General features: G+C 36.8%; 1 protein-coding gene across 1 annotated transcript in view; it reads left to right on the forward strand.

Moving 5' to 3' along the window:
* The window catches only part of DIAPH2 (diaphanous related formin 2), a 985476-nt gene that overhangs the window by 269833 nt on the left and 691556 nt on the right, over positions 1 to 24087 (forward strand). The window contains exons 6-9 of the mRNA XM_062183022.1: positions 4178 to 4252; positions 4331 to 4400; positions 13310 to 13446; positions 16116 to 16224. Of these exons, the coding sequence (XP_062039006.1) occupies positions 4178 to 4252; positions 4331 to 4400; positions 13310 to 13446; positions 16116 to 16224 (391 nt within the window). The remainder of the gene's footprint in view (positions 1 to 4177; positions 4253 to 4330; positions 4401 to 13309; positions 13447 to 16115; positions 16225 to 24087) is intronic.

The following is a 24087-nucleotide window of genomic DNA, read 5'->3' on the forward strand; positions in this document are numbered from 1 at the left end:
AATGAACAAATACAAATCAAACTCTTACATCAAATACTTGTCTGTACTAAGACCAAAATAATCCTAGTCATTTTAATAGCACTAAGTATAAAGAGAATTTGAGTAAAAATTTAGAATTTTGAAAGCAAATTGTAAGTTAAATTTAAAGAAACTGCTGATTATTTTCTTTCTCCAAATGCTAAAGCAAATGTAGATGGCCATATACATAAATTTGGTCAGAATTTCTATTATGTTAAGGTTGATGCAAGTTACATTGCAGTGTAATGATATCTGCTGATTTCTCTCTGTTGTACATTAAATACAGTATATTATAGTTTGAGCTGATGTCCCTTTATCCCTCTACCACCACCCCACTGATTATTGAGAGCCTTTAGAGAAAATAGCTCATTGCACTGGATGATTACATGCCTCAATTGAATAGTAGTGTGCTGCCAATTATCATTACAATGCCATATTGATTTTTCTCATTTCCATTATGGAAATTAAAGCAGAATTTTTTAAAATGAGCTTCTATATATTTTGTGGGTGTGATTGGTTTTGAATATAAGCTATTTTTAAAATATATTTTCTTCAGTGATCTGATGTCTTTTACTTATATTCTTGTAGGAATTTAGGTTACTGCTTTGTTGATTAGTTTTACATGAGGTATACATGAAATGAATAATTTAAAGTCTGTAGAAAGAAAATATAGATATTATTGAAATATCCATAGATTTTCATTATTGCTTCACAGAAGTCTGCTATATATTGATTTAGATTTATGAAGTTCTAAGACAATATTAGATTGCTTATTAACCACACAAGTCAGTAACTTTAATTAAATTTAAACTAGGAAATAATGTTGATTATATATAATTTTTAAAAGATTTGGCCGGCGCCGCGGCTCACTAGGCTAATCCTCCGCCTTGCGGCGCCAGCACACCGGGTTCTAGTCCCGGTCGGGGCACCGATCCTGTCCCGGTTGCCCCTCTTCCAGGCCAGCTCTCTGCTGTGGCCAGGGAGTGCAGTGGAGGATGGCCCAGGTCCTTGGGCCCTGCACCCCATGGGAGACCAGGATAGGCACCTGGCTCCTGCCATCGGATCGGCGCGGTGCACCGGCCGCAGCGCGCCTACCGCGGCGGCCATTGGAGGGTGAACCAACGGCAAAAGGAAGACCTTTCTCTCTCTCTCTCTCTCACTGTTCACTCTGCCTGTCAAAAATTAAAAAAAAAAAAAAGATTTATTTATTGATTTAGAAGGCAGAGTAAGAGAGAGAGAGAGAGAGAGAGATCTTCCATCCACTGTTTCACTACTCAAATGGCTGCAATGGCTAGATCTGGGCCAAGCTAAAGCCAGAAGCCACGAGCTTCAAGTGGGTCTCCTATGTGGGTGGCAGGGACCCAGACACTTAGGCCATCTTCTGCTGCTTTCTCAGGAGCATTTGTAGAGAGCTGGATCAGAAGCGGAGCAGCTGGGACTCAAACTGGTATTCATGTGGGATGTGGGCATTGTAGATGGTGGCTTAAACTTTTGCTTCACAATATTAGTCCCTTTATTAACAATTTAAAATTCAAATATTTAATGACTTATATAAGCCACATTGTTTTTTTATTTTATTAAAATTTTATTTAGGGTAAATAATTTCATAGATTTCATATATACAGATTTAGGAACATAATGATATTTTCCACCCTACCCTTCCTCCAGCTCACACTCCCACGCTTCTTCCTCCTCCCTCTCCTATTCCCACTCCTAATTTCTACAAATATCTATTTTCAGTTTGCTTTAGATTCTTATGATTAACCTACACTAAGTAAAGAGGTCAACAAAAAGTATGAAGAAAAAACACTGTTCAACAGTAGCAACAAGGGCTGTGAACAATTATTAAATCTCAAAATGTCCATTTCACTCTAATATGTTATATTTTAGGTGCTCTATTAGTTACCACAGATCAGGGAAAACATATGGTATCTGTCTTTTGGGGACTGGCTTATTTCACTAAGTATAATGGTTTCCGGTTGCATCCATTTTGTTGCAAAAGACAGGATTTCATTTTTTTTTTTACAACTGAGTAGTGTTCCATTATGTTTATATACCATAATTTTATAAACCACTTTGATAAGCACTATGGGAGATAGAAAGATGAATGAGATAATATGACTGCTTTAAGAGTATTTATAATCCAGAGGGTTGGGTAAGGCATGTCAGAAAATAAGAGATAAAGTTTACATAAGAGGTTACAAGTAAACTCAGATTTGATGTGAGGACATAGATGGAGAAAATCATTAATTGATCACAACAGCCGGGTTGAGCATTGAAAATTTGAAGAGCTGGAGTTGGGGTGACTTCTAGCAAGAAGGAATACATGGGCTTACACAAAGAAGTGCAGGGAGAGCTCCAGGAAATGATGATTTGTCTGCTTTTATTGACACATGTTATGTAAGACTTGTGGCCAGAAAGTTAGATTGAGGCTAGATCATAATTTTGGGATGAAGGATTTAAAACGCACTGACGGGCGGTCTTTATGGCACAGTGGGGTAAGCTGCTGCCTGTGACTCCAGCATCCCATAGGTGAGTTTCAGTTCAAGTTCCAGCTGTTACGTTTTCAATCCACCTCCCTGCTAATGAGTCTGGGAAAGTAGCTGAAGATGGTCCACATGCTTGCACCCTTTGCCATCCATGTGGGAGACCCAAATGGAGTTCCAGGCTCCTTGTTTAAGTCTGATCCAGCCCCAGCTGCTGTGCCCATTTGAGGAGTGAAACAACAGCTGGAAGATCTCTTTGTCAGTCTCTCTGCCTTTCAAATAAATAAAAACAAAGCTTCTTAAATAATGTATTATGTGATTCAGGGGAAATTTTTGGACAGAAGACTATGGTTAAATGCAGTTTAACCTGACATTTTGTGAAATGAGGGAAAAGAAAGAATGCAGCTTCAGAGATCCCGGTTTTGATCATGCTGAAGGAACGGTCGTTGGGGCTAAGCTAAAATGTTAGTATGGACAATGAAAAGGGGGGAAGGGCATTTGGTGGAGTTATTCTGGAAACAGGATATTCATGACTGAATGCCACAAAGTGAAACGTGGTCAGTTTTTCAGCCTTCCACCACATGTGTATCTAATTGCTGCCACTTCCCCAAGCCTGCTCACCCAGCTCTCACTTCATTGGTCTCCTTATAGCTTATGGCACATTCCAAACAGACTAGCTAATACCTCAGTACCCCCAAGTCGCCCTTAATCCTTCTACTGGAAACAATTTTTCTTCAGTGCTCTGCTCAAATATTATATTATGGAAAAATCATAACCCAGAACATACATTGAAAAATAGCATCCTGGATTTCCTTTTACTCCATTTATCAAAGTTTATTTTTTCTTCATTGCATCAAAGCACTGAAATTTCTTATATAGTTAGTGATGTGTTTTTCATCTGTTTCCCTCCCTTGAGAAAATAAGTTCCATGAGGATAAGGGTTTAGTTTTGTTACCAGTTATATCTCTGTCCCCTAAGCAGAGGTAGGGAATGTCTGGCTCATGGGTTATGAAAGATGTACAAATCATTTGTTCTGGTCCTGCCCAGGCAACTGCAGGTAGAAATAAAACTTGAATAAAACTATGTCAGGCTAATTTCTGGCATTAATATCAGGCTAATTAAGTTGGTAGTTTTATATGGCCCATGAGTGATGTTATAAATATCCAAATTGTCCCAGAAGAAAAAATGTTCCCTGTGCTGACCTAGAGTAGGCTTGGTACTTAGGAGAATGAATGAATGAACAGGATAAATGTGAGGGTGAATGAGATGGGGATAAAAAGTTATGCTAGTATTTGAAGTCTGAAGGATTCCAAGGTAGAGACGTTTTCATCAGAATATTTGATTCTGAAGAGTGGACAGTTAACTTGGAAGAGTAGAGATAGAGGAATAGAAATTCAGCTTATAAATTCAGGTTTAAATATATGATGCAGGAGAATAATCAGATCCGTGCTGCCTAAGGGGTAATGTAAAGTGTGAAGAGGTCTGGAACTGAGGTAAAGACCTCTGAGTCTTTCCCATAGTGTATACTTGAATCGATGGGAGTAGGAAAACAGAATAATAAGTAATATTAATACTGGATTATCAGATTTGAAAAACAAAATTTCCTTTGTGATATTTCATGTTTTTAGCATACATATTTATTCATACATACTTGGTTTTTGTTTATTTCTCAGCTGGGTTAACAACTTTGGCCATGAAGGTCTCGGACTCTTATTGGATGTACTGGAGAAGCTTCTGGACAAAAAACAGTAAGATTAAAATATTTATAAAAATTCACCAGAGGGGAAGCTTTTAAGCACAGCATAATATGTTTTTCTTTTACCTAGACAAGAAAACATTGACAAGAAGAATCAGTATAAACTTATTCAATGTCTCAAAGCATTTATGAATAATAAGGTAAGTAGTGTTTATTTTTTCCTTTGTCATAAAAGGTGAGAAGTTTCCTGACAGTGAGAAAATATGAAATAGACAGAATAGTTGGTGGTAATTCAGTTTACAAAAGGGTCTTTGTAATGCAAATCATCATATGTTTCATTTAAATATTTAAAATATACTTTCCTTCAAAAATATTTGTTGGTAGGTTTTTGTACTTATGCAAACATAGGAGTCTTGTTCCCAAATTAGACAATATATTTTTTCTTCTGTGGTAGAAGGAAAATTGAAATGTCATGTACTGAATACTATTTCCATATTAGAGTTCCTATTCCACTGAAAAGGAAAATTCAAGGGTATTATTTGATTTATTTGCAAAGAACATTGTACACTTGTATTAACTTTATGTTACTACAATGAAGTACCTGAGACAAACTACTAATGAAGATAAAAAAATTTCTTTAGCTCACTTTTGAATGGTCAAATCTACTATTGGGCAGACCCATTGGTTTGGTCTCTGATTAGAGCAGCAGATGACCAAAGGCAAAGTATGTGCAAAGGAAGGATCATATGCTGCACCAGGAAACAGAGAAACTGGGCCCTGCTCAGGCTTTGTAAGCAATCCTTTCATGAAAACTACCTTCCAAGGGCATGCCCCCAATTACGCAAAAGATCTCCCAGCAAACCTACCTCCCAACTGTAACTGGATTGTGCTTCTATCCTCTCAATACCATTAACTTATGGCTGCCTTAGTTTGGGAGCCAAATTATTTTCAAACCATAGCAGAAGTTAAGATTTTTATTTTTTAAGTTCAATTCATGTCAGTTGGTACACATAGAAGACATCTCTAGAACATGGCAGGGGCTTTTTTAAAAAATATAATACCAGTGGTGTTGGGAGGGACCTTTTCTTATTTTTTTATTTGTATCTCATAAATACAGCATTAGGAAAATAATTCTTCCCACTGCACCTGCCCTCCCACCCATTGCCCCCCACATCCTCTTCCCTCTCCTGCTTAGTCTGAGAAAGAAAAAGAAACAGAAAGAAAGGAAAAAAAAGAAAAATTGGAATAAAAAAAACTAAGAGAACTGTTCCTCAACAGTTTAGACAAGGGCTGTTCTATGTTATTGCTATTTTTCCCCCTTCCCCTTTTCCTTTCCTTCCTCTCCCTTCTTTCCTTTTAGAAAATTAATTATCGTTAAAGAAGAACTTAAGGATGATACATCTCTTGTGAGCTGTTAGACATAACTTTAACTTATGAAACATAGTAAAAGGAGGTGATTCTTGAGAACAGATTTTACTATTAAGTCTCATGATGCAACTCTTTGAGATCCTGCATGGGAAGTTAGTATGCAGTGAATTTTGCTGTTTATTTAACAAATAACACTCTTATGTATGATGTAAGTGATCACTCAAGGCTCTTGACATGACCTGCCTCAGTTATGAAAACCTTTTGGTTCACTGGCTCCACAAGGCCATAAGCAAAGTAGACGTTCTCTGGAAGGGACCTTTTAGGCAATGCTTTTTCTTGTAAAAATAGTTTGTGCTCAGGTTATGAAACAATACTAAATTTTTGTATAAACTATTCTTTTTTTAAGATTTAAAAGCAAGATTTACTAGAGTCAGAGACCTACAGCCACAGGGGCATGAAGGGGGGCTGCAAGAGAGATAAAACCTTAAGGGGCTGGTGGTAGTGGGGTTTTTTAAGCACAATTTTGGGGAAGAAAAAAACTTATCAGCTCGACATTCAGTTACAAGGCAGGGAAAAAAATCCATCAAAACACGTGATTTGTGGCCAGCGCCATGACTCACTAGGCTAATCCTCTGCCTGCGGCGCTGGCACCCCTGGTTCTAGGCCCGGTTGGGGCACTGGATTCTGTCCCAGTTGCTCCTCTTCTAGTCCAGCTCTCTGCTGTGGCCCAGGAAGGCAGTGGAGGATGGCCCAAGTGCTTGGGACCTGCACCCACATGGGAGACCAGGAGGAAGTACCTGGCTCCTGGCTTTGGATCCGTGCAGTGCGCTGGCTGTAGCAGCCATTTGGGGGGTGAACCAATGGAAGGAAGACCTTTGTCTCTGTCTCTGTCTCTCTGTCTCTCTCTCTCTCTCTGTCTAACTCTGCCTGTCAAAAATGTATTTTCACCCTGGCTGTCTTTCTCATGATAAAAGAAAAGAGCCATCAGAAGAGTAGGATACCTAATCTGTTTTATAGTAAACTGGGTGTTCTGAAGGGTGGAGTCACAACTCCCTTGCTATTATTATGATAAGATTGGAAGAGCCTAAGGAATGGGGTAGGCACTTTTAATTTTGCTAAAGGTAGCTTTTGAGGAAAGAAAGCATTTTGCACCTTCAGTTTCTACCAGGACCACCATGTCTGCCTATTAACCTGTCTGACTCCTCACATTTGCTCCCTAGATTCTTGCCTGGAAACCCCTGGGCAAAATTAGAATCATTGGGCAATGGTCACCTGATAGAAACTCCCCTCCACTGGATCAAAAGCCTCAATAATCAAATACTATAACAGAGGGACTCTGGTGGCTCACTAAGCAATAGACCCAAGAACCCCTTGACTCTGGAAAAGAATTTAATACATATTGGAGGACATTTAGGAAAGTAGAGGCAAGAGATCATTTGGAAGACAGAGTTCTGAGACAGGGAGTCAGAGTAGATGGACTGGCACTTTTTACAACTCAGGCTAATCTCTCCATTCTCTAGTTTATAACCAGGCCAGATGGTGGTGCCGAAAAAGATGAAGCATTTTTCTGTAAGTTCAGGGGTCAAAGGAGTCCCAAAGTCTTAAGGATGTCTCCCCAGGGAATGCCTACTCTAATGAGTATAAAAATGTAAGTGTCCCCAAGTTCTTACCTCTTCTGAGTTTGAGACGTCTCTCAAAAGTTGCTGCCTGTGGCATCCAGATGTGCACTGAAGCTCACAGGGAAGGGAGTAAGGTGAGGGTGAAATTAACACATATCACTCACTCTTACTCAATCTTCCACGCCCATAGCCTACGGTATACATTTGTCTGAATAGCACATGTAGGGAGCCATCAGTTCTTACTGGTGGTATGCTAGCCTGGGCCTCTGCCTGGTCAAATATATACTGTCGCTTTGTTCTTATACATAAGGAAAAATAGTTGTCCTATGCCTCTTAATCTTGATTCTTATCTGATGGGCTTGACTTTGACAATGAGCCTTCATGGTGAGAGCCTTAGCAGAGGTGTTTTTAAGTGAGAGAGTACCAGTCCTGGTTACTGCCTAGGTTGGTAACTAGGCAGGTGATGTCACAAAGAAGCATAGTGGGGGATAAAATTCTCCCCAGTAAATCTCCTCTGAGGTATATACTACATAAGAAGGACAAGACAGAAGTGACCCAAAAGAAGAGACCTGAGAAGGAAGATAGGGGGTACCAGAGGCATGCTGAGACTTGTCTACACAAGTTCAGGCTATGTGGGGACTTAATGGGAGTCTAGATCCAAAAGCTGCCTGTCTGCAAAAGGGATAATTAAACTTTGACCCAGAACTAACCAACAAAATATCTATGAAATACCTGCTTCATGGGACAAGGAAATCTGGTTTGTAGGAATTGAGGAGACCTGGCGAAGTATGAAAAGGATTTAGAGGAGCAGAGAGAGAGATGGAGATCTTGTTGCTATCTGGGGTAAAGGGAAATCTCATTGACGCATGGAGCCTGGAGCCCATGGCCTTGCTCCAAGCTGTGCCCAGTCTTGTTGACAAATTTATCTTCGAGGAAGGATGAACAGAATGCAGTTTTTGGCTGACACTGTAACGGGCTGTTGGAGTCCTTGAAAAATGCCAGAGTGTGACCCTGACCTAATTTCAAGGTTACTCTAAGCCTTCTCCCAGACCCGCAGAGTGGGCTGATCCCCTGTGAAAGGAAGCTGAGTTGGACCAGGCTAACATACCCAGAGCTGAGACAAGAAACATAAAGAGTGGAACCTCTGGCCTTATAGCTTGTGAGGACTCCAAAAGAGCAGGGGACTTGCTCCTTGCAGGAAAGTGCATTTCCCAGTCCAGCTGTCGTGGTCTGGTGTCCAACCAAGAGACTTTCTGGAAGCACTGGAGTGTGACCCTAACTAGAATCCGCCAGTTGTCTCAAGGCCTTCTCCCAGTCACGAAAAGGCTTGATCCATGCAAGAGGGAGGGGAGGTGTTTCACAGCCCAGTGCCCACATGAGCTTGTCAGGTACTGGGGTCCAGCCAAGAGATTTTCAAGACACACTGAGGAGTGCCCCAGCCAAAGTCCTTCAGTCATCTTAAGGCCTTTTACAAGTCCCTTTGCAAAGGGCCGATCCACACCCAAGAGAGGGGTTAGAGTTGAGTCTCAGCTCCAGGGGATTGCTCTGGTCAAATCAGCAAGCCTAGCTCATGAGTCAAAAATGGCAGCTGTGGGCCGGCGCCGCGGCTCACTAGGCTAATCCTCCGCCTTGCGGCACCGGCACACTGGGTTCTAGTCCCAGTCAGGGCACCGATCCTGTCCCGGTTGCCCCTCTTCCAGGCCAGCTCTCTGCTGTGGCCAGGGAGTGTAGTGGAGGATGGTCCAAGTGCTTGGGCCCTGCACCCCATGGGAGACCAGGAGAAGCACCTGGCTCCTGCCATCAGATCAGTGCGGTGCGCTGGCCGCAGCGCGCCGGCCGCGGCGGCCATTGGAGGGTGAACCAACGGCAAAGGAAGACCTTTCTCTCTGTCTCTCTCTCTCACTGTCCACTCTGCCTGTCAAAAAAAAAAAAAATGGCAGCTGTGCTATTATACTTTTAACTGATGACAGGGACCCAGTGTTTTTGAGAAAATGAGAGAGTTACTATGGAAGAGAGTGAAACTCTCTGGAAAAAAAGTGAGAGCAGTCCGTATGCTCACCCAGTGAGGAGATGATCCGATGCTGGCTGGAGTCAACTAGAGCAGGATCCGTGTCACGTTGGAGTTGTTATCCAAGTCACAGTACCAAAATGTTATGAGTGAAATGGTGGCAGAGAAAATATTACCCCAGCTCTTTGTCTCACATGGAAGAAGAATTTCCAAGCGGACAAGGCAAAGATTTAAAAGCAAGATTGATTTAAGTCAGAGACCTCCAATCAGAGTGACATGGTGGTGGTGGTGGTGGGGGAGGTCCAAGAGAGGCAAAACCCCTGTATAAGCTATTTTTGTTATTCTCCTGTTCTTTATACCTGCAGGTAGAATACAAAGGATTAATTCACTTAATCACATAATTACCTTAGATGGTATTTTAAAGATCATACAATACTTAGTAGAAATAATTATAGCTATAAACAGAAACCTTCCAAATGTAAAGTACAGTTGTTAATAATCAATGCAATAACATTTTATGTGTAAGTAATTTGCAGTCTTTAAGTTTGCAAAACTACACATAAGTGTTTATGTTATACATATATGAATCAGGAAAGAGATTATTGCCCTGTGTAATAGATGCTTGCCAATGAACATGAGACTCCCATATAGAATGTGCTAATTGTGTTGTTTCTGAAAGTTTCTTAGAGAAAGATGCTTGTCAGTCTAGTACAGAATTTCCTGTTTTGTTACCTTGTGTGTAGCTGCAAAGTTATGCAGAATCTGATGCCAATGAGAAATCACTTAATGAACATTACTTCTCCATAGCGCCAAGATGAATATTTTTTCAATTGAGGAAAATAATGACATAGTGGAAAGGAAACACAGTACTAGAAATGAGGAGATATAGTTTGTGCTTTACCATTAATAAGTTGAGTGGCCTTTGGAAAATCACTTGACCTTTCTGGCTATCAGTCTGCACATTTTGAAATTTTGTTCTAAATTCTTATTGACTCACCTTGTCAACTTTCACAGCTTTGCAGAATACTAAGTAATTGTAACCATGGTAGTCACTAGGGAAAGTCATGTGAATGAAATTTTTACAGAGCCTTTTTCTGTAGGACATACTCTGCTACATGAAAACATAGTTTTTCCTTTATTAAGAGTTTGATACTATTGAAGAGGGTTATGATATAACTTAGTTTATCTAAACTAAGGTTAAATTTATTTATCCCATGTTGATGTCCTTCATATATGAGGGGCTCAGAACATGAAAAATTAGATGTTTTAAACTATGGGCATATGAATTAATAGGCATAAAATATGCTTTCAAAAGAGAAGATATACAATGATGTGTCCATTTTGTATTGAACAAATTATCCAAATCAAGTAAGGAAACTTTCATCTGAAATGACTTAACCATCAAATTTTGGGCCCCCTGGAGATTAGATTGCCTACTTCAAAACTTCTCCTTTCGATAGTTCATGTAGTAATAAGGCCACAAAATTGTTCCTTAAATTCTACTGCCGTAATATTGCTGTGATGTTTGGATTGGTGGTTTTCCAGATATATTTCACATGTCTTCATTTTGTTTCAATATGTCCCTTCATGTTAGAATGTAGTTTTAATTAATAAGTGAAAATTTGAAAATTTAAATGATTTCACTCTCAGTCTAATTGGTTTCTAAGTTATTTTAAGTTTGGTTAATTGGTAATCATCTTTCAGTTTTATCTACAAATTGTTTGCTTACATTCCCTATATTTTACTGGTTCCTGGCCATCTTTGTATGTCCTTGTTCCCTTGTTTGCTTTTTATAGTCTTGTCTCTTCCATCTCTGTTTGCCTTTTTACTTGTCTTATCTCTGTATATTTCCTCATTTATTATTATCTGTGGCAACATCATATATAAGAGCTTTAGCTCTGTTTCCCACAAAAAGTTCTTCTAGAAGTTAAATTAGGAAAAATTCCTGTAGTGACTTATTCATATATTTGATATTTTACTCAAGGTTAGCTTAAATTGGTAGTTTTATTCTGGTGAAAATTTATCAGCTTTCAGGCCATAAAGTAAGTCTCAGCAAATTTAAAAGAATTAGAATCATACCATGCAGCTTCTCAGACCACAGTGGAATGAAGGTTGAAATTAGCAACTCAGGAATCCCTAGAGTTTGAGAACACATGGAGACTGAACAACATGCTCCTGAATAAACACTGGGTCACAGAAGAAATCAAAAGAGAAATCAAAAACTTTCTGGAAGTAAATGAGGATAACAACACAACATATCAAAACTTATGGGATATGGCAAAAGCAGTGTTGAGAGGAAAGTTTATAGCAATAGGTGCCTACATCAAGAAATTGGAAAGGCACCAAATAAATCAGCTTTCAATGCATCTCAAGGATCTAGAAAAACTGCAGCAAACCAGAACCAAATCTGGTAGGAGAAGAGAAATAATTAAAATCAGAGAAGAAATCAACATGATTGAATCCAAAAAAAATTACAAAAAATCAGCCAAGTGAAGAGCTGGTTTTTTGAAAAAATGAATAAAATTGGCACACCATTGGCTCAACTAACTAAAAAAAGAAGAGAAAAGACCCAAATCAATAAAATCAGAGAAAAAAGGAAACGTAACAACAGACACCACAGAAATAAAAAGAATCATCAGAAATTACTACAAAGAGTTGTATGCCAGCAAACAGGGAAATCTATCAGAAATGGATAGATTCCTGGACACATGCAGTCTACCTAAATTGAACCAGGAAGACATAGAAAACCTAAATAGACCCATAACTGCGGGTGGGAGGGAAGTTATGGGGGGTGGGAGAAAGCCATTGTAATCCATAAGCTGTACTTTGGAAATTTATATTCATTAAATAAAAGTTAAAAAAAAAAAGATAAGTTTAACAAAAAAAATTTATCAGCTTTCACCACTAGACTATAAAATGAAGCAAACATGTTTTATAAGAAATATAAGAAATACTTTGTGGCACACAGATCAAAACTCATCTCCCTTATTTAGTGCATGTAGTAATAGGTTCATTAAAGCAACCCATTGTTCTTTATTTATTTATTTTATTTTATTTATTTGACAGGTAGAGTTATAGACAGTGAGAGAGAGAGACAGAGAGAAAGGTCTTCCTTCTGTTGGTTCACTCCCCAAATGGCCGCTATGGCCGGTGCTGCGCCGATCCAAAGCCTGGAGCCAAGTGCTTCTTCCCAGTCTCCCATGCGGGTGCAGGGGCCCAAACACTTGGGCTATCCTCAGCTGCCTTCCTGGGCCACAGCAGAGAGCTGGACTGGAAGAGGAGCAACCGGGACTAGAACCTGGCGCCCATATAGAATGCCAGTCGCCGCAGGCAGAGGATTAACCAAGTGAGCCATGGTGCAGGCTCAACCCATTGTTCTTAATCTGTTGTTATAATATTGCTGTGATGTTTGGATTGCTGATATATTTCTCTTCTTTATGTAATGAAAACCCAAGTTTTAGGCCTCCTTTCACATCTTTACTATCTATTATAATTTGCACATCCACCTATTCATGTCTAGAAAACAACTGACAAAGGTGTCTTTTCCATCTAGTTAGTGGAAGTGACACTTAATAGAACTCAGGTGCCAGTTCTTTGAGTTCAAAGCTTTTGTATTGACACATGATTGCCTAAAAGGGGAAGAATAAGAGTGAGAAAGTATGGGTATTTGATTGCTTCTTTAACTGGCATGTAGTATACAGGACATTTTTGGCTTTTTAATCACTACAACTTTCCACATAAACATATTAGACAGATGAATTCCAGACGTCTCCAGGGAGACTCAGTGACATACATAGAATTACTTTAGAAAATCATATTATGTGTCTTATATGTTGCTCTTTGTTAAATAACTACTTATTGTTCCCAAATTTCTTCCAAATGTTTATGGGAGATATATTTAATTAAGGAACAAAATTTCTGAGATATAGTCATTCAAATAAGAAATAAAGACAAATAACTGCACTTAAATACATTAACATAATTAGGTAGAATCTCTGTGAACGTCTGGGTTTTTGGAAATTCATTGTAAGCTTTTTTTTTTTTTTTTGCCATTAAACCTATGTTCCACAGACATGTTGATTTTGAATAAAGGCTCTTTTTTTTCACTCTTTAGTTTGGTTTGCAAAGGATTCTAGGAGATGAAAGAAGTCTTTTACTATTGGCACGAGCAATTGACCCCAAACAACCTAACATGATGACTGAAATAGTAAAAATACTTTCTGCTATTTGCATTGTTGGAGAAGAGAACATGTAAGTATAGCTATATTGTTTTATTGACTGCAAGTAAAATGACATTTCAAAAGTCAGTAAGTACTTTTGTTGTCTTTCTTTTGATAAACTGCAAAAGAGTATTTAGATTTTTGAAAAAATTTGATTGACTTTATCTTGTCTATATTTTAGCATTTTGTTGATATTATGAAAACTAGGTTTAAACTGATAGAGTTCTAGTGGGAAACTGTTCAAAGTTGAATTCAAAATGAATAGAATTTTATCTTGCTGAGGCTAAAGCAGTTATTAGAAAAGTAGATACAAAAATTACTTTCATACACACACACACACACTCATACACTCATACAGTCACTCATGAAGTTCACCCTATTCTGAGTTTTTTAATTAATTTAATTCTTTAACAAATTGAATAGATTAGATGTTTTTATTTTGGGCGATTGCTTCATATTTTACATTCCATGTGGTAAATGAAAGGATGAAGTAATCCTTTGTAGAGTGAAATAACTTGCTAAAAAGACAGACAAAAGGGTTGTTGATAATTATTCAGTGTGCATATATGTACCAAATTCAGCAAGTTGTTGATGAAGACTCATTAGATCATATCTTCTTATGGAAATAATATTGAATCAGAAGAACATTTAAGCTTTGCTGTCATTAGTAAGTTCAGTTTGTCAAAATGTTTTGATGAACAATGGAATGTCTGCTAAGAACATGAACTAAAATATGTCTTCTGAACACCTTGTATGACAATAATAATTTAAATTTGAGTCAGAACAGGGCCATGTGAAGATCTAATGATATTTTAACATGTAAACTTTATTATCACTGTTAGAATAAAATGAATATTTTCTTAGAGCTAGCAGATGTCCTTGGAAACCAAAACACAAACATTAAACAAAGATATAATGTAGCATTAAATGTTATCTCAATGTGTACAATTGTTGAGTTTCCATAGGTTTTAGAGAATAGTTGATTTATATATGAGTCAGAAATATTTTCTTAGTTAATTATATTGTCAATTCTTAATTTATAAATACAACCTAGACTATTATTTTTGTTATATTTTAATTATAGTTTATATATCATTTGAAAGTAATAGCCTACTATTTAGAGGTTAATTTGATTTTGACATTGGATGGAGATCGTTACCAAATCTTATTTTTTGGTAAATAAGATTCTTATACTAAATAATTTTTGTTACTTCTTTAGTTTTCTGGATTTTTCTTTTAGATTATGTTTTTCTGTTCCATTATCAAAGACTGTTGATTTTTAAGTTCTTTTTAAAATATTCACTCTTTCCAGTACTTTATTATGATATTATAGTCTGTTAAACTTTATTATTAAAACAGTCTGTGTATACTTTTCAAATAATACAAAATAATTATAAATGCTATATTTAATTGATTTTAATATATATTAACACATGAAATATCAAACCTCAACATTTCAGTTTCAGTGTTTCTCAATGACATATTCATTTTTTTCTGAAATATTCTTTTTAAAATATCACCTAGAATAATTGGTTTCAATATTTTTTTTTTGACAGGCAGAGTGGATAGTGAGAGAGAGAGAGAGAGACAGAGAGAAAGCTCTTCCTTTTTGCTGCTGGTTCACCCTCCAATGGCCGCTGCGGCCGGCGCATCTCACTGATCCGAAGCCAGGAGCCAGGTGCTTCTCCTGGTCTCCCATGTGGGTGCAGGGCCCAAGGACTTGGGCCATCCTCCATGCCTTCCCGTGCCATAGCAGAGAGCTGGCCTGGAAGAGTGGCAACTGGGATAGAATCCAGCGCCCCAACCGGGACTAGAACTTGGTGTGCCGGCGCCGCAAGGCGGAGGATTAGCCTGTTAAGCCACGGCGCCGGCCACTTTCAGTATTTTTTAAAATGAATTTTTATTTTGATTCTCTAAAATTATTTAAAGCTATCAATATTTAACTTGTAGAAATATATGGATGGCCATTCAATTATTGTTTATAACTGTTGCCTATATTCCCACTAAACTAGGGTCATTTTGCTTTTTACTTGTTAAAATTTTTATTTGGTGAGGTATTAAACCTTTGCTGCGATGTACATTTAATACTTAAAAACTAATAAAAAGAAAGAAAGGGAGAAGCAAGGAGGGTGGGAGGGAGAAAAGGGGAAGGAGGGAGGGAGTGAAGGAGGAAGGAAATGTCATTATGTTCTTAGAATTGTATCTACAAAGGACATTGAATCTGTTAAAAAGTAATTAAAGATTAAATTTCGAAAATTTAAAAAAATATGTGGATGGCAACACGATTCTTATATTGCAATGATGGTTTGGTTAGACAGAAGGAATAAATTTGAGAGATCTCATGTACCTTGTGGTGACTATAATTAGTAACAATGTAGTGTATACTTGAAGATAGCTAAGAGTAGATATTAAGTGCTTCAACTACAAAAGAAAGGTAAGTGTGTGAGGTAATTAATATATTAATTAGCTTCAATTAGCCATTCCACAATGTATACACTTTTCAGAACATTATATTGGAACCATAAATATGTACACTTTTGTCAATTAAAAAGAAAGAATTTTTAAAAATCGTGGTGGTTTGTGTAAGCATCAAGCATCATAAAGAAAACAGGTAAGATCTATAGGAATAACTCATGAGCATAATGTGTGTGTAGGATGCAGTTCTCATTTTTTTTCTTTTCTTTTTTTCCCCCTCTACAGTTTAGATAAACTTTTAGGGGCTATAACTACAGCAGCAGAAAGAAATAACAGGGAACGATTTTCACCAATTGTTGAAGGATTAGAAAATCATGAAGCCTTGCAATTACAGGTGAATTAGTTTTATCTTACATTGTTTCTAGATGTATATTTAGAGTACTCATTTTGTAAAACACCAACTCCATTTTAGCTGGCATTTAAATAGAATGGAATGTAAAAAACCATTCTTCCTGTTGTTAGTTTTGTTTGTGACAGTAATAATTTGTTTTAAATTTGGGAAAATACTTCTGAGTTATTTTAAATATAACAATTATGACTATCGTTTATATCTGAGTATAAATTCAGTAATTAATATAATAAATTAGGAAAATTGAAGCCTTAGCAGTAATCGCGGCAAAAGAACAAGCAGTTCTGGCAATGCCATTATCCTAACAAGTGCTGATGAAGTCCGTAGGCTTGGAGAAATTTAAGAAAGTTAAACACACCACTCTGTCATGGAAAAAACATGGAAATTGTATTGTTACTCCTAGGTCAGGATTCATCTGCTAGCCCTGTGTAGACTCAGGAGGGAGGGTAGGATGGGAAGTATCACTTTGCTCCTAAATCTGTATATATGAAATACATGAAATTTCTTCACCTTATATAAGTAAAAAATGTTTTAAAAAACCTTCTGGAGAAAACAATTTGCAGTCTTTTCTTAAATGGTTTCAGGAAATGAACCATTTTATGAAAGAAAAATTTGTTTTTGAGGAATGAACTTATACTCATTGATAATGTTAATGCTGTGTGGTCCTGGACTAAACATTTTAGTTTCCATCTATTATTTAATTTATTTATCACAATAACCCTACTGTATAGGTATTATCTCTGTTTTGGTTTCGAGATGAATTGGCTAAGTGAGATTAAATAACTTGTCTAAGGTGATGCAGTTTGTGAAGAAGGAGGCAAGGTTGATCAGAATTTGGTGCTAGGTATTTTGGTCTCTGGTACTGTTCTCTTTCTTTTAGACAATGTATACTATTTAATGCACCATGGAAGACTCTCTGTAAAAATGTTTCTTAAGCTCTTGCGTTGTCACTCGACAAAGACAACAACATAGTTCCACATTTAACTTTATCAAATTATTCAGTAGTGGGTGTGCATTTTTTAAATATTTATGTATTTTAAAGGCTGAGTTATGAGGTAGGGGGTACAGAGAGAGAGAGAGAAAGGAAGAAAATAAATAGAAAGATAAATCTTGCATCTGCTGATTCACTACCCAAATGGCTGCAACAGCCACATTTGGGCCATGCTGAAACCAAGAGCCAGAGATTCCATCCAGGGCTCCCTTGTGGGCAGCAGGAGTCTAAACACTGGGCCATCTTCTCTTGCTTTCCCAAGCACACTAGCAGGGAGCAACTGGGACTGGAACCAGCCCTCTTATGAGATGTCAACACTCTTATGGGATTCCAGTATCCCAGGCAGTATCTTACCCTCTGTGCCACAACAGTGGCTCCAGTAGTGGGTATTTAAATATTAAAATTTCTTATCTGGTGTGAAACCAATCCAGTGGGTTCTTTGATTTTGTATTGTATTATGAAATATTTGTATCATTTTTGGCCAGAATTTGAAACTGAATCAGATAGATGAGTTGACTTGTCTAAAGGGAATCTGTAGTGTTAAAAAACTGTAATACTTCACATATTTAAGGATCTTTGTTATCCATTAGTGTTTCTACTGCAAATATAGTAAGCATTTTGGATAAACTTTTATAGTGTGCCTTTTATGTAGAATGCATTTTATTCAAAAATTAGTGTATTTCTTTGTAGCATTTTCCTTTTTATAATATATTTCTTCTTAATGTAACATTTAATCTCAGTAAATTTCTATACTTCTATCAAAATGTTAAAAACTTTTTAAAATCACTTGTTGGGAGTTTTGTTTTTGTTACTGTGCTGTGTTTACCCAACTAAATTTCATTGACTTTTAAACATATGGATACATTTGTACTTCTCTTGCCAAATTTATTTAGGATAAATGAAATATATTAGTTATATAATTCAAAGTTTTTATTACATTTTATACTCAGCTTGCCACACTTGAGCCCAGTACATTTAGATATTTTAAACTTTTCTTTAAGTAAGTTTTTAAGCACAACTCTGTGAGATAAGTATTATTGTCTCCAGTTCACTTACGAGGGAACTGAGTTACTGGGAGACTAAGTAACACACTTAGAAATCACACAGCTGTTAAGGGGTAGAACTGTTATTTGAATTTAGGTCTTTGTGAAGCCAACATTTGTATGCTGGGTTTCCTGTCTTTTGAAGTGACGCCTCTGCCAAGGAGCAGTTCACTCCACACTATGAGGTGGAATTGATGTTTGATAGCCTTTGGAAGCTGGACAGAATGGAATGATAAAGTGTCAGGTTGTTAACAAATAACATGTCGAACAATTATAGAACCTTGCTAAGTATTTAAGAACTTGTTAAATACTGATTATAGATGCAAACATGTTCAAACCACGATTTGACATTTCTTATTTTAATGAGCCAAAATAATTAATAATATGTTATATACAGATCCTAGTACTAACAAGAATTGTGAAGTGGGTTTGTTTATTTGGAATACTTAACATGACTAAAAATATGCTCTAAAATTTCAAAAGTATATAGAGAGAGTGCAGAAATGAAAGCAAAAGTTTAAATCTGTTGTTTCAAAAATATAATTAGTGGTGTATTTTAATGGAATGACTTTTCTATTCTTGCAATATTCTGAGACTTCTCAAAATGTTATTACAGTCTCTGGAAGTAATTCTGTTAAAATACAGGACTAATTACATTTCAAAATAAAAACTACATACTTTTTTTATGGAACTTTAAAGCAGATTTTAAAATTTTTTCAGATTATTTGTTTTTATTGGCACACAATAGTTGTACATATTTATGATATACAGTGTAATATTTTGATACATGCATACATTCTAATGACCAAATCTATCACTTCATATATTCAAGATTTCTTTGTAGTGTCAACATTTAAAAGCCTTTCTTGGCCGGCGCCGCGGCTCACTAGGCTAATCCTCCGCCTTGCGGTGCCGGCACACCGGGTTCTAGTCCCGGTCGGGGCACCGATTCTGTCCCGGTTGCCCCTCTTCCAGGCCAGCTCTCTGCTGTGGCCAGGGAGTGCAGTGGAGGATGGCCCAGGTCCTTGGGCCCTGCACCCCATGGGAGACCAGGATAGGCACCTGGCTCCTGCCATTGGATCAGCGCGGTGCGCCGGCCACAGCGTGCCTACCGCGGCGGCCATTGGAGGGTGAACCAACGGCAAAAGGAAGACCTTTCTCTCTCTCTCTCTCTCACTGTCCACTCTGCCTGTCAAAAATAAAAAAAAAATAAAATAAAATAAAAAGCCTTTCTTATAGCTATTTAGAAATATACAATATGTTACTGTTAACTATTGTTATCCTACTGAAAGCAGATCATTCGTACAGATTTTTTTCTAGCTCACCTTTAAAGTGAAATTTTCTATGAGTGGTAAGATTTTCATTACTGTCAAAAGTTCAAAGAATAGGTATAAGATACATCATATATCTTCATATGCTCTCTCTCTCTTCATTGAATTCCGTCCAGCTTAATAGCATCCTCCAGGCTTCTCCACCCTGTGACACCTTTGTTTGATCTGACTTATCCTTCAAACTATTCTCTCATCTACCATTCTTGTTTTATAGTCTACATCTCTCAAATAATATAATTTTTCTCTGTTTTTACAGTTATCTTTCACAACTCATTTAACAGTTCACAGCAAGATTCCCAATGATCCTCCAATAGAATATTCTAGGGGCCCTTTTCCATGCCCAATTAATTGAACACCTCCCTCCTTGAAAGTTTTTTATCCCTTGCCTCTAGAGGTAACATTGTATCCTTGCTCTGACTACCTTTAACTATTCTTTCTCTACCTTTTTGATGTGTTTCTTCCCTTATTACTTCCCTGATATTTTGTTCCCTGTGTTCTCTCCTTGGTCTTCTTTCTTTATATACATACATCTATATAAACATGTGCACATATACAAATAAGTATATATTCACTCATAGACATGCACGTTTATTTTCTCCATGAATGCTCTTAATTGCATCTCTCTTTTTTAAACTTTTATTTAGTAAATATAAATTTCCAAAGTACAGTTTATTGATTACAATGGCTTTTCCCCCCTATAACTTCCCACCCACCCGAACCCCTCCCATCTCCCGCTTCCTCTCCCATTCCATTCACATCAAGATTCATTTTCAATTATCTTTATATACAGAAGATCAATTTAGTATATATTAAGTAAATATTTCATCAGTTTGCACCCACACAGAACATAAAGTGTAAAATACTGTTTGAGTACTAGGTATAGCATTAATTCACATTGGATAACACATTAAGGACAGAGATCCCACATAAGGAGTAAGTACACAGTGACTCCTGATGTTGACTTAATTACATCTCTAACTTTAATATCCAACTATATTCTAGTGGTTCTCTTGATTTATAATTGTAGCTCAGACCTCTTTCTCTATTCAAGCCTATATGTCCAAATGTCCAATTAAATGTCTTATAAAAATCATTAAAAAGAAATTAAAATAGCATTATAAACCACATACCAGATAATGTTCTCAATAATTTACATCTAATTTTAACTTCATGGTAATTCTATGAGTGAGATTGTAGTAGTATCTCCATTTTATAGATGAGTAAACTGAGTTTCACTGACTTTCCTAGCACTGGATTGTGAATAGGACACAAAACTCAGATTAGATTCAAGGAATTTTGGCTCCTGAAAACATGCTTGAAGTATTCTTACACTAAAACTGAGCTCATTATCTCTCCACTTTATCTGATTCCCCCAAAGAAATCTACTCTTCCTTCTGTTTTTCCTTTAGATTATAGCAGTATCATCTTCTACCCATTAGATTGTAGCGGTATCATCTTTGACCCATGATTTTTCTAAAGACTTCATTCTTCTTTGTTTCATGCATACAAGCAATCATCAAGTCTTATTGCATAGCATAGACTATGAACCCAACCCATTATCTCTATCCTCATTGCCTTTTATCTTCTCCCACCAATATTATTCCTAACAATTTCCTAGTTAGTACCTCATGCTGATATGTTCTTCCTCTCCAGAGAAATGCTCTATGCTGCCATCAGTTGTCCTTAAAAATATCTAATTGTAGCATATTAGCATTCCTTTAAACTTACATTCATGACCCATTGCTAACTTAATAAAGGTGGAAAAGCTTTATCCTGATATGTCATGTTTTCAATGGGTCCCCAACTTAATATTCTGGCCTAAGAACCTGCCATTCTCTCAGATGTGCCATATATTTGAGCCATAATGAGGCTAGTATTTTTTCCAGTGTGCTGTAGACTTTTAAATGGCCTCAAATGGTTCATCATGAAAAACACTTTGCCTGAAATACCTACCCATATCTCTTTCCTCCTGGTGAGAATTAATGAGAGCTCAAAGGAAGAAAGGCAAATTTATATATGTCTTGCCTAAGTTTAGGGAGGCTTCAGCAATGAGGTGGTACTTTAACTGGGCATTGAAGAACAAGGAAGAATTTTCTAGAAATTATCTTTGCTTTTAGAGAAGTAGCATTATGGTAGCATGGGAGGCAAGGAATTTTTAATAGGTAAATATAGAGACCAGAATAGCCTGCCAGTCACATCACAAAATGAAACAGAGTGAGATGATACTAGCATCTAATTGAAACTGATTTCTACATAACCAGACAGGGAAACCTGGGGTACGCTGAGCATTAGGAATTGTTTATGGAAAAAGACAGTAGTATATTTAACATCTATTGATGTATCCTCCAGCCTCAGTCTTCATAGGCTGCTATTAGTCTGCAAGGTGCCGTGTCCTTATGGAATTTCAGCAGTCAGTCAGTGTGATTTAATACATCTAAAGTTGTTTTCTAATGTGATACAATGATAAGGAAATGTGTGTATTTTGTAATTAAAGATGATATACAAAAAGAGCAGTAAATGTACCCTTTACTCATGTGATTGACTTATCTAGATCTCACCCATTTAATACATTTATCCTTTTAGATTATGACTGAGAACACAAATTAAGTAAACATAAAATAAGCAGTCTGGGCATCTACAGAATGTCACCAAATCTATCTAGCATGGCAAGATAGGGCTTATGGCCTTTAACAAATGCCTATTTACTGTATTTTCTGATGTTGTCTTACTGAGGCTGGCTATCTGTTTTCTAACTATGGTGGACTAGAAACACTGGTTAGAAGGATGGGAGAGGCTTTATTCCAGATTGGTACACTGAAATAATCAAGAAGTGCCAACTGACAGATTGATAGCAAGGGAAGAATAGGTAGAAGTGTAATTAAAGACTGAAGCTAGAATATAAGCATTGTTAACATTTGGTTTCATTTAGTGCCTGGGAAAGTAGCCCTACACACCTTAACTGCTCTGTTACAGCTTAGCTCAACAACCCATTTTAAATGATGCTGTTGAATCAGCAAGAAAATATTGAGTTATATCTAGTCTATTTAATTTAAGAATGTAAAAAATATGTAATTCCTTTCCGAAAGTGTTTCATGTGAAAACAGATGTTGATGCTTAAATAGATCTTAGATATACCTGGTTTACACCAGTTCTGTGTTGCTCCTTTCCACAGTAGTTCTGCAGTGTTGAGATTTTCCTCTAAAACACATTTGTAAATTAGTTATTAAGATACTCATACCATCACATATGAAGGAGTAGCTTTGGATGAATCTTTTATCATTTGTCAGCAGAGGAACGTTTATAATAAACAAGCACTATAGCTTACAAATAGGGAGGGGATTTGTAGAAATGGATTTGTTAAATATTATTTATTGACTACTTTATTATTAATTATTGCCTGATATTAGGAAACTTGTATTTGTTGACAGTTTTGAAGGTGAATAGTTGTCAGATATACTATTTTAGGTAATGGAGGGTCACTAATGACCTCCTTAATATAAAAAGCAACAGAGAACTTTTTTAAAGCTACCATATTGACATCTTTAGCATTGTGAGGGTTATTCAAAAAGTTCATGGAAAAGTGGAATTAGAAGGTAAGTTTATTTCGCTGCAAATGATTTTTGCAATCCACGCCTATGAGTCATCTTCAAAAAATTAATGGAAAATGGATATTATAAAAAGTATGCATGGATTTCTAATTTTGCACCAAAATGAACTTACCTTTTAACTCTTTCCACAAACTTTTTTAAGTCCCCTCGTATTTAGCATTCTTAGCACTCCTTTATCAAACCTCTCTCCTTTGACTTCCTTGATACTAAGCTTTCCTTGTTTATCTTTTATGTTTTATTTAAAAATCTCTTTATTTCCGTGCTTGAACCTCACATTTGCTGACTCTGAGAGCTTGATCCCCATGCCTGTGGTCCTTTGCTTTCTCATTCTGGTGATCCTGATCCATTGTTTTACAAATTCCTCCCAACTCATGGACCCCTACATGTTCAGCTACCTCCTAACTGAATTTCAAGTCCAACATTGTTCTCACTGTACTTACCTTCCCCTTTTTGCTACTCCAATCCCCTCTCCAACCTTGACCCGCCTTTTCCCTGTATTCACAATCCTCATTAACCTAGCATATAGCAGAAATATCATAATAGTCAATTTCAAATCCACCTTTCCTCTTCCTCCATTCCATCAATGACCAAATGCTATAAATTCACTTCCTTAATGTTTTACATTCTTTTTTGGCATAATGTCCTTCCCTCTTTAACTCCACTACCATTTCTTTATTTCAGGACATTGTCACATCTCACAGTTTTATTGTTTCCCTGGACTGTTGTGTTCCATCTACTATTTGTTCTAATCCCTCTTTAAATAATGTTTCACAAAGTTGTCTTTCTGAATTTCTAGAATTAAAGTTTAGTCCTATGTCACACAAAATAATTTATCACCTGTTTTTTTCTACATGTCATACTATATCATGCTTCTA

This window comes from Lepus europaeus, chromosome X, assembly GCF_033115175.1.
Source record: "Lepus europaeus isolate LE1 chromosome X, mLepTim1.pri, whole genome shotgun sequence".
NCBI lineage: Eukaryota > Metazoa > Chordata > Mammalia > Lagomorpha > Leporidae > Lepus > Lepus europaeus.